Source organism: Grampus griseus (genome assembly GCF_964374135.1).
Source record: "Grampus griseus genome assembly, chromosome: 12".
NCBI lineage: Eukaryota > Metazoa > Chordata > Mammalia > Artiodactyla > Delphinidae > Grampus > Grampus griseus.
This window is the reverse complement of record NC_139006.1, coordinates 9,166,947-9,178,602: the sequence shown is the minus strand read 5'-3', so window position 1 is coordinate 9,178,602 and position 11,656 is coordinate 9,166,947. Positions and strand designations below refer to the sequence as shown.

Below are 11,656 nucleotides of genomic sequence, written 5' to 3'. Positions count from 1 at the left end.
AAATTTTAATTATAAACATCATAATGATGGGTGCTTATCATGTACCAGGTACGGGGCCAAGCACTTTTGCAGGTTATTTCATTTATTTTTCATAATAACCTTATGAGCAGGATACTAGTCTCACTCCCACTGACAAAGATTACAAGGCTCAAAGAGGCACTGGGACTGCTACGGTCACACAGCCAGCAAGTAGTGCAGTTGGGCCCTGAACCCAGCAGTCCGGCTACACTCTCCTGCCTCCCTGGCTCCCTGCCCAGGTGGGGGATGGGGCCCCATCCCAGGATCCTGAGCCTGGAGGGACTGTGAAGGGTGATCTGGTTCACTTCTCTCTCTCAGTTCCTAATCCCTCCACAAAGGTGGCCTTGCCCACCTTCCAGGAGATTCTGTCATCTCCTTCAGTCCCCTCTAGAGGGAAAAGCTGCTGGGACCAGGGGGAGCACTAGTCGTTTCCAGTAAGGTGGGATCTGAGGGTGTTTTGGGATGGCTCAATGCCTGAGCCTCTGTCATTAGAGCTTCCAAACTGTAGATCAAGTATAAATATGAGGCTAATAGTCATTTACACCATAGTAAAAATTAGTCCTTTTCTTCAATTCCTGACTCCCAAATCTATAGCAGGTCCTCCCTGGTAGTTTTTTCTGAAAACATCCTATTGTTCACCTTTCCTAGAGCTCACTGAAGGTTGTAATGATACATTAATATAAGTACTCATTTAATAGTGGCCTTCCCTGCTGGTCTGTAAGAGGTGCTAAGGGCAAGGACTTTGTCTTGTTCTCTCTGGTGCTCGGTACAGAGCTGGTGCTCAATAAACATTTACTAAATGAAGTAATGTATTCTACAATTAGAACTCTTTGAGAGTGGTTTCTTTTAGGAGTGGAATTCTCTGCTCATTCAAACCCAGCTCAAAGGCCACCTCTCTATAAAGTTTCCCCTAGGTAGAATTCCCTTTTCCCTCAGCCCCGTATTCATTCCTGTTTTACAGAATTTATTAGGTTGTTGCAAAATTATCTGGTTTGTGATTTTAAGCTCCCTAGGGCAGGGATGATAGCTTTGAACCCCTGTATCTCCTGACCCTAGCTCACTGTGCATACATGGCAAATATTTATTGAATGAATACATTGAATAATAATGGAGGGCTCCGTTCCCGTGGGAAACAAGAGGGGAGAGAATGTCCCCTGGGAGGGAAGGAGGGCATGAGGCTTTAAGGACCTATGTCATTTGCTGTTTGGCAGGCTCTGGGTCTGAGCAGGATAATATGCAATATTTTACAAAGTATGTACGCTTGAAGTGTTTCATTTGATCCTCAATTCAGCACTGTGGGGTTAAGTATTAGGTTCCTTATCTGTAAAATAGGGATGAGACTCAGAAAGGTACAGTGATTTGCTCAGTAACACACAGCCAAGGTGGAACTTGAACTCAGGTCTGTGTGATGCCCATGCCTGGGCTGTGGAGAGAGACTTCAGGCATTCCACCCTTCCAGGCTCCTCCTTCCTCTTCTCCCTTGGGGGTCAAGAGACTCTCCTCTCTGGCACCACAGAGGCACCAGAGACATTTCTTGCTCAACAGGCTTGGTGGGGAGTGCCTCAGAGATGGTCCTCGAAATCCCATCAACCCTTCTCTGCAGGGCTCTCAGGAAGCCCTTCTGCGGTCTCCTTGGAAACTGCTGGACTCAGCCAGTCAATGCCCTCAGGCAGCCCAGCCCACCGCAGGTCAGCTACTCCTAAGACTAGGGACTGGTGAGTGGGAGAAGGCACCACAGAAATAGGAATCACCCATTCCCTGAGGTGGATGGCGCCCGAGGGGCTGCCACAGGGGTTTCCTTTGGCCTTAGGAGTGGGAGACGCCAAGAGCCCCAAATCGGGGCTCTGACACAAGGTTCAGTGGGTAGTTAAGGTTCCTCAGGCCTGTGCCCCAAACACCATTCCCTGTCCCTTCACAGACGCGGAGCAAGCTGGGTGAAGTCATAATAAAGACAGTGACAATAATGATGTCAACACCTACCACAAACTGTGTGCCAGGTATTTTATGTAAATACGTTGGCCCATCAAATCCTCAAGACAACTATATGAAGTAGATCCCATTATGGTTCCCATTTTATAAGTTAGAAGACTTGACGCTCAGGGAGGTGAAGTCCCTTGCCCAGGCCTCACAGCTGGAAATGGTTGAGCTGAGATTTATCAATAGATCCAGGTCTGCCTATGTTATAAAGCAATATGGTCCTCTTATCTCCCAGAGGCCACGCTGGGCTCCCTCCAGGCCCCGGGACAGGGAAGGGGGGCCGACTGAGACCCCTTCCCACCCTCCCAGTGGCTACCCACTCAGTATCCCTACCTGTAGTTGTGGAACCAGTTGATGACGGTGTTGGTCTTGAGGTTGAGCTGGAAGGAGAGGAGCTCTATGGTCTGCTGGGAGGGGTAAGGCTCCAGCTGGTAGGCCTTTCTCAGCGCCTCCTTCTCCTCAGGGGCCAGCACTACTCGTGGCTTCTTGATTTGCAGGAGGCTCAGGTCCTGGGGCTGCAGGCAGGGGCTGGGGCACTCGGAGCGGGTGGCTGGAGACTCACTGTCTGAGCCGGTGCTGATGAGGCCGTACCTGCGCTTCAGGTAGGCTGGGGCGGGCGGGCGGGTGGGGGAGGGAGTGGGGGAGGGCTGAGAGCGGCCGACCAGAGGCCCATTGCTACCCGAGCTGAACCAAGCATCAGCTAGCGGTCCTCAAAGCCCTCCATGCCCCAAACGTTGGGACCCCCACGAAGTCTCAGCCTTTTCTCCTTTCTTACTCTCCTTTCACTTCCTCCGCGCGAGACGCGCTCGCCTACCCACACCTGGTCATTAGCACTCTAATTGTTAACATATGTAGAAGGTTCGCCTCACAGACAGGAAGGAAGTGCTCGAAAAAGGGTGCTCTGGAGCATTCTCTTGATTGTCAGAAGTGTCCCTGAATTTCACTACTTTTGTTGGGGGCAGGGGCAGGACATTAATTTTAAACGAACATAGTAATTGCATGATGCATCTCAGCCTCAAATTGTCAAAATGTAGGGGAAAAAAGGCACACCTCAGAATGGAGGAAGTAAGGCATTAGCGTCTCATTTAATCCTCACAGCAATGCCCTGAGGTAGATGCTGTGACTCTTACTTTCAGATGAAGTAGAATGAGGCACAGAGAAGGGAAGTAACTTGCCCAAGGTCACACAGCCAGGAAGTGGCAGGACAAGTTCTCAACTGTACAGCTGTCTGATGCCAACAGCCGGACTCGGCCCTGCTCCGTGTGCCGCTTACAGCTTGGCTTGACCCTGGGCCCTCATCATGAACTGCCTTGGCGCCCTGGATGATGACTTTCCAACTCCTTGTATCTTATTTCCCAACTGGACCCTGAGCTTTTTAAGATCCAGGAATCCCTTATTCACAGCATGAGACTGGGAGGGCACAAACAGGTACTCAATGCCAGCTCATTTTTTCAGGGATATAAAATAATATTAGACCATGTAAGAATCTGCAATTTCTTGTCCACTTCCACAAGGGAGGATTCTTGTTTGCTGGGTCAATTCTGTGCTTTGTTGTGTAGAATCTGGGTAATGGGCAAAGGAGGTAATACAATAGGGAGGTGATGCAGAGGATGGAGGGATCAGAGAGAAAGGGGGTTTTGCGGAATATACAAAAGATTTTGGAGTAGCTGTCGGTGTGGGGAAGGATGCTGAGAGATGGGCTATTGGAATTTTCAGGGGAAAAGTAGTAAATGTTTTAATGGCTTGCAGTTATATTCTGTGGAATTGCTATTTCTTGCAGCCCCACACCAGACTGAGACTGGACTCACTGGGACCCTGAGTTTATCTGGGTTTATCTGGGACCCTGAGTTTACCCAGTGCTTACCTTTTTTCTCCAGCTTCTTCATGTCTCTCAGCTTCTCCACATTGTGGGGGTCATTGAGCCACAGCTGCATGCGCACAAAGGGCTCCCGCCCCTTCAGGCTCAGCTTGTGCCAGGGTTTTGGTCGGGACAGCAGGTCAGACACGGAGCCCTGTGTCAGCCCCAGGATGCTCTCCCCAAATAGCCGCTGCCCTGGAGACAGGGGAGGAGGGCAACCTGTAACGCCCAGGCTGGGCAGAGGTGCTCCCAGGAAACACAAGAAATAGGCCAGAGACATGGGAGAACCTAGGGAATGTCTCCACTGACTCAGAAGGGAGGACTAGACACATGGGGGAACCCACCCCCGGTGTGTATCTGGAAGAGACCTTTCTGCAAAATATGAGATGGGGGCGGGCAGACAGCTACCAAACAAAAATGCTTTCATGATTTAGATGTTCTTCACTCCTAGGGGATCCCTGAAATTGTCTGCAAACTTCATGTGTACAAATTAGTATCACCTTGTCAGAGAGCAAGTTGACAGGTTTTATCGAAATGTCAGTGTGCATATCCTCTGATCCAGCAATTCCACTGCCTGGGATTTATCCTCCAGTTGTATTTGCCCAAGGGCACAAAGACGCATACAGACACAGTTTCAGAGGCAGCAGGAAATTGGGAACAAGCAAAATGCTCATCAGTTGGGTAAAAAATGTGGGGCATCCATGGCCTGAAAAATTTTGCAACAGTGACAAAGAATGCAGGTGGTCTATTCATTCTAAACTGGAAGGGTGTCCACAAACAGTGTTAATTTTTAAAAAGCAAGTATAAGGACAGCCTGTGTGTAATTTCATCTATCTAGAAAAAAGAAAAGAAGAAACTAGGTGAACATATATTCTTGTATGTGTTCAGAAAGTGTCAGAGAACGGGGAGGCAGGGGAGATTTTACTTTTTTATTTAAATTTTAATTCTTTATTTCTGTACTATTTGGTATTTTTAAATAAAGATGCCTTATTTTTATTATAGAAATTGTAGTGAAAAGTTGGGGCTTGTGTGTATCCCTCTGGGAGGGGGGCTTGACACCCATTTGAGACTTGGAGGAGTTTGTGATTCAAAAAATTAAAGAATCCAGATTTCTCCTCTGTGCCCCCAGCACTGGATCAGGATTGTGTTAGAGTCTCACTGTTACTGGGATTCTCTAAGTCCTCCTGGAAGGCAGTTTTGAAAGCTGTGGGCTCAGGATTTTAGGTCCTTTTCAGGCCCGTACTGACCTCCCTTGTGTCCCACTCTAGAGACCCAGGTCATTGTCAGATGCCTCCCAGAGGGTCCTGGATGCCCCAGGGCTGACTGGCACCTGCAGGCAGGACCCCAGTGCCTGGGATCGCACTGCCAGCACTTTCCTTAAGGCAAGTAGGAGCCAAGCATCCCTGATTCCTGCCACCCTGTACCTAGGTTGTTGTCTGTGAGGACCTCTTTGACCCTCTTGGTGATGGAGTACGTGTCCAGCTCAGGGGACATGGCCACAATCTCCTGGATGCCCGCTGTGGTCTGGCTGCCTGAGTACATCTTTCCACCCAGCGAGGAGCTGGAGCGTCCCTCCGGCTGCTGGTTCTCCTTGCTGCTCTCCAGTGTCAGACTCAGGGGCTCCTGGGATGTCTTCTCCGGTGGCTCCGTGGGACTAGGGGGTGGGGATGGCGAGGACCTTGGTTCAGTGGGACTGGCTGTGGGCCACAGAGAGACAGAGAAGGTGGTTACTGCAATCTGGCATTGACACACATGGTTTGGGCAGGCTTGTTTGCTAGAGCCAAGAGTTGGCAGCACCCCTTTTGCAACCACCATAGTAATATCTCAGGCAAGGACCATCCTGGATGTGAAAACTAGCAGATGAAAGTTAGATGAGGAATAGGATATCCACATAGTCCCAAAGTATCTCCCCACAAGATACTTATTAATTACAAAGGGAAAAATAGTAACTTTACAGTACAGCTACCTGCCAGACACCACCTTAACCAAGTGATCAAAGTTAGCATCACCAATCATAGTACAAATAAACAACTGGTGCCTCCTGATACAATGTACTGAGAAGGACACAGCATCACTTCTGTGATATTCCTGCCCAAAGTGCACAGTCTGAATCTAACCACGAGGAAGCATCAGACAAAGGTGAACTGAGCCAGTCTACAACATAACTTGGCTTCTAGTCTTGAAAAATGTCAAAACTGAAAAACAAAGAGAGGCAGAAGAATGGTCCAAACTGAAAGAGACTGAAGAGACATGACGACTAACTACAAGTTATTCTGAATCTGATCCTGGACAGGGAAAAATAAAATTATATAAAGGTGATTACTGGGACAACAGAGGAAAGTTGAATATAGATGGTGGGTTATGTAACAGTACTGTTATTATTGTAAAATTTCTCATGCTTGGGAGATACTTGTTGGAAACATTTAGGGGTAAAGGGACATGATGTCTTCAATTAATTTCTCAAATGGTCGAGAGAGAAAGAGTACAAATATGGCAAAATTAGCAACTGGTGAATCTGTGTGTAGGGTCTAGGAAGTTGGTTGTTCTATGGCTTCAACTCTTTGGTAAATTAGAAATTACATCAAAATTGAAAGTTAAGGAAAAAAAGGAGTTGGCAATGACCTACAAGCCCAACTACTGGGCATCAGCTAAATAAAATACAATGAGTCCCTGCAGCAATTAAAAATAATGTAATGAAAAGATGTCCACATAAGATGAGTAGGTTCTGGGATCCGATGCACAGCATGGTGGCCGCAGTTAACAATCCTGTACTAGATGACAGTTGCTGTGAGAGCACAGCTTTAATGTGCTCACTATAACAACAAAATGGTAATTATGTGAGGGGAAGGGTGTGTTAACTAACCTTACCACGGTAAACATTTTGCAATATATACATCTCTCAAATTGTTACACTGTCTACCTTGAACTTACACAGTGTTCTATGTCAAATATGTCTCAATAAAACCGAAAAAAGAACAAGAAAAGATGTCCACAGTACCTTGGCATGTTAAAAGAAAGTGAGTTTTAAAACCACATTTTTCATTTGTCGAAAGACATTTTGTGTGAACGTATATTTAAAAACCACTTAGAAGTTATCTTGGGTGGGATGACGTTGTCCAACCTCAGTTCCTGAATCTGTTAAATGGGGCCGTAAGACAAATAGCGCTACACTTGCAACTATCCTACTCAGGGCCTGGAGAGGACTTGAGATAATGCGGATCACCTCTTGAGGAATCAGAGTCACCCACTGGACTTTCCAGTGTGAGCTGAGCCTCTGGACAATCCAGGGAGGGCAGGGGACGTGCCTAGGGAGGTGCCCCTAATAGGGAGGGGTGTGTGGTACAGGGTGTCTAGGAATCCCTGTGCCGGTCCACAAGGTGCCTTCCAGCGAAGTAGGAAGAAAAGGTACCTCTTCCTCAAAGTGTTTAACTGGTGCCTGATGGAAATTTGTTAAGATAAACATAAAAATGTATGATAAGTAGGAAGTAAAGGGAGCCCCATAACCATCCTGCAGTGGCTTTGATTCTAGAAAGGACATCCTGAGCCTCTCTCTGCTCTAGATGGGTTCTTCCTTCCTTGTGGCCAACAAGTAGATCACTCTGATCAGACCACTCTCATGCTTCAGAACCTTCAATGGCTCCCCACTGCCCCTTGCACAAGAAACGTGTACCTCCTTGTCCTGGTGTTTAAGGCTCTGGACTCTGTTGTCCCTGCCCACCTCACAGACCTGGAGCAATTCACAGTCCCCTCAGCTACCCCTCTCCCCACAAACCTCCTAGGCTCTTCTAAACCCCTGTGCCTTTGTTTAGGCTGGTCTTCCCACTCTGAAAGCCTTCCTCCTAACCTTGAACTCCTATATATCCTTGAAGACCCAGTCCCAAATGCCCCTTCGCTGAGGTGTACACCTTTGGGGTCTAAGAGCACCTTGACTACAAATTGTCACGCTTCACTCTAATTCCTTGCTTGTGCCAGATCTCTGCCTTACTACATACAACAACAACAACGATGATGGTGACGACAATAATTCATGAAGCTTCCTTTTACTGAGCACTTACATGCCTAGCATAGTGCTATGTGTTTTACACCCATGATGTCAAGTCACCTTCATAACACCCCTAGGAGGTAGGTATGATGGTATCCCCTTTTACAGATGAGGAAACTGAGGCTCAGAGAGGTCAGGCAATATGTCTAAGGTCACAGAGTGGCTAGTGGCAAAACCAGGACTTGAGCTCAGGTATGCTTATGCCCGACATGGTCTTCTCATCCACTAAATACCAGCCCCTGGAAGGCAGAGAACATACGTTAGTCTTAGAGCCTGGGGAAGCAGGAGGTGCTTTTGAGTGAATACATTTCAGTCAGGACCACTCAAATCTGTTTCCACAAACCTGGGGTCCTGGTGTCTTGATCTGTGGGTAAGCAGGGGACAAGATGTCCACCCTCATCTGCACTTACCTCCCTTCCCAAACCGTGTATGATCCTGCCTCCCAGCCTTTGCTTTTGCTGTTTCTTATGTCAAGAACACTATTCTTGATTGTCTTTGCCTAACTCTATCCCTACCTCAGATCCTTCCATTACAAAGAAAAAACAAACAAACAATTAGACATTGGGGAAATGCCAATAAAAATTATGAGATACCACTTCATACCCACTAGGATGGCTACAGTAAAAAATGGAAAAATAGCAAGTGTTGGCTTACTGTTGGAATGTAAAATGCTGCAATTGCTATGGAAAACAGTTTGGAAATTCCTCAATAAGTTAAACATAGAATTACCATGTGACCCAGCAATTCCACTCCTAGATATATAGCCAAAGGAATTGAAAACGGGTGATCAAAGACATGTTCATGTTCAACATTATTCACAGTAGCCAAAAAGTGGCTTACCGCTCCAATGGGGTATTATTTAGCCATAAAGAGGAATGAAATTCTGACACAAGCTATAGCATAGAAGAATCTTCAAAACATCATGCCAAGTAAAAGAAGCCAGACACAAAAGACCACATATTATCTTGATTCCACTGATACGAAATGCCCAGAACAGGTAAATCCACAGAGTCAGAATGCAGGCTTGGTGGCTGCCAGGGGCTTTGGGGGAGGAGGCAGTGGAAGTGACTGCAAATGGGTATGGGATTTCCTTCTGGGGTGATGAAAATGTCCTAGAATTGTACAGAGGTGATGGTGGCACAACACTGTGAATGTACTAAATGCCACTGAATCTTCAATTAATTTCTCAAATGGTTGAGAAATTTAGCCATTTAAAAAAATGGCTAAAATGGTAAATCTGGTTTGTGAATTTATCACAGTGAAAATGAATTAATTACAATACACCACCACACCAAAAAAAAAAAAAAAAAAGGACCTGGGACCCTTTCACAAGTGTAGGCTCTAAGGTGGAAACCCTAGGAGGCAGGGGAGTCTAACAGCTACCAGTCTTGCGTTCTAATCCTGGCTCTGCCACTAACTGGCCAGTGACCTTGGGCAAGTCACTGTGCTATTCAGACCCTCGATTTCTTCTTTTGTAAAACTGAAGGACAAAGAGTCCCTCTGGTCAAGATTAACACAAGGATTAAAGAAGAAAACACTGTAAGTGGTTAGCACTGTGTGTGACAAATGACTGCCGTCATTATAACAGTTGTATTAGTCCTCAATTATAAAATATTATAAAATATTTCAAAGCTATAGAAATGTACAGAAAAGTCCTCCCTCCCTTCCCTGGGCCTATCACCTTAATAAATGTTAACACTGCCCTATTTGCTTCAAATTTCCCTGTTTGTTTTAAAGAAAAAAAGGAACAGAGACAGCCAGAGCCTTCTGGTCCCCTCCCAGTCTCTTCCTGGCCCCTCCCTGCCCAGAGCAGCCCCTCCTCGCAGGCAGGTGGGTGGTGGCACCTTTTTTCATTTCTTGTCTGTGGGCATTAACTTCTAAAATAAACACCATCACTGGGAGGTAAGATTTTGTTCCCAGACATTATGTTTCATGTACTATTCCTGTTGATACCCATTGATCTGGTTCATTTCTATGAAACTGAGATATGGTTTTTGTCCTATTGACCAATCCCCACTTTAGAAATGGACAAACTGACTGAGCTGAGGTCCTTGGACTCGGAGTCTGGCGTCTCTTTGTCTCTGCCTTTCTCTGGCCTCAGCAGGTAGGTCAGATGTCCTGTCCTGGCAGCAATCCCCGTCAAGGTCTGGGTAGGCATCTCACCAGGGCCTTAATGGATCTGCCCACTGACTCACTGGGGAGGGAGCTTGAGCTCCCTGGAGTCCCTACCTCAGGGCCCCAATCCCTCTACTCTCAGGCTCTGTAACTCCGGGCAACTCTCTGAGCCTCAGTTTCCTCACCCAGGAAAAGTTCAGACTCCACCCTGCCTGTGCATCATTAATGGATGGATAACAGCTGCCCAAGGCCCTGTGCTAAGAAGGATTCTGAGGCTGCATGCTGGATTGCTGGGAGAAAGAGATCAATCGGCAGACTCCTGACGGGATGGGAAGGAAGGTGGGGCTCCCCATGCAAAGTATTTCTTCCACTTGCTCCACGCACCCGGGTGCCACCTAGAGGTTTAAAACCAGTGCCTGTCTGGCTGAAGGAAGGATGAAAGGGGAGCAGGGACACCAACTAGGAGCAACCTGCACTCTTTCAGGGCAGCAGCAGTGGCGCCGGGGCTGTGGGGACGCAAAGGGGGGCAGACCCGGGCAGTGAAGCCACTGCACTGACTGGAAGAGTGAGGGCTCTTGGCACTTCTGGGGCCCTGTCTACACTCACCCTGGGAGGCGCTGGGCTGCTGGCTGACGGCCTGGCCGAGCTGGTCCGAGAGCCACAGCTGCATACGGATGAAGGGCTCCCGCCCCTTCTGCGTCAGCTTGCTCCACGGCTTCGGCCGGGACAGCATGTCACTCACACTGCCCTGAGACAGACCCAGCACCTGGGGATGGGCAGGGCAGGAAGGGTAGGTCAGCAGGTCCCTGGCCATCCCCTCCACCACTCTCCCCAAGAACCTTAAGGCCCACTGTTCACTCCCGTTCTGAGAGGCCAGGGCTGCCTTCATGTGTTCTTCACTCCCCAGGTGTCTGCTGTGTGCCTGTGCTGTACCCCCCACCTGCAGTGCCCTTCCTGATTTCCCTCCATCTAAAAATCCTGCCTCAGGACTTCCCTGGCAGTCCAGTGGTTAAGGCTTTGCCTCCCAATGCAGATTCCTGGATGGAGAACTAAGATCCCACATGCCTCACGGGCAAAAAACCAAAACGTAAAACAGAAGCAATATTGTAACAAATTCAATAAAGACTTTAAAAATGGTCCACATCAAAAAAATCTTAAAAAAAAAATCCTGCTTGGACTCTAAGACCCCTTAAGTGCCCCCTCCTCCAGGAAGCCTTCCTGTGTCTCCCATTCAGGTCATTTCGCCTTCCTCTGAGCTTATGACCCTTTGCCTGCTCTTCTGCTATGGCCGGAAGTGATGTTTAAAACTACTTAACATGGACTTCCCTGGTGGCACAGTGGTTAAGACTCCACGCTCCCAATGAAGGGTGCCTGGGTTCGATCCCAGGTCAGGGAACTAGATCCCACATGCATGTCGCAACTAAGAGTTCGCATGCTGCAACTAAGAAGCCGGTGAGCTGCAACTAAGAAGCCCATGAGCCGCAACTAAGGAGCACGGCTGCTGCAACTAAGACCCGGCACAACCAAATTAATTAATTAAAAAATAAATCTACATTTTAAAAAGAAATAAAACTACTTAACAACTGGCACCAACCAATCAGGAGACCACCCCCCACCCCCGCAAGCTAGGCTGAGCCTTAACCCTT

General features: G+C 47.7%; 1 protein-coding gene across 1 annotated transcript in view; it reads right to left on the bottom strand.

Annotated features, from left to right (window-relative positions):
- CUX2 (cut like homeobox 2) overlaps positions 1-11,656 on the bottom strand; it is a gene marked incomplete at its 3' end in the record, with an annotated part of 260,276 nt that overhangs the window by 1,810 nt on the left and 246,810 nt on the right. The window contains exons 18-21 of the mRNA XM_082667961.1: positions 10,617-10,776; positions 5,278-5,550; positions 3,860-4,048; positions 2,329-2,602 (exon numbers count right to left, since the gene is read on the bottom strand). Of these exons, the coding sequence (XP_082524087.1) occupies positions 2,329-2,602; positions 3,860-4,048; positions 5,278-5,550; positions 10,617-10,776 (896 nt within the window). The remainder of the gene's footprint in view (positions 1-2,328; positions 2,603-3,859; positions 4,049-5,277; positions 5,551-10,616; positions 10,777-11,656) is intronic.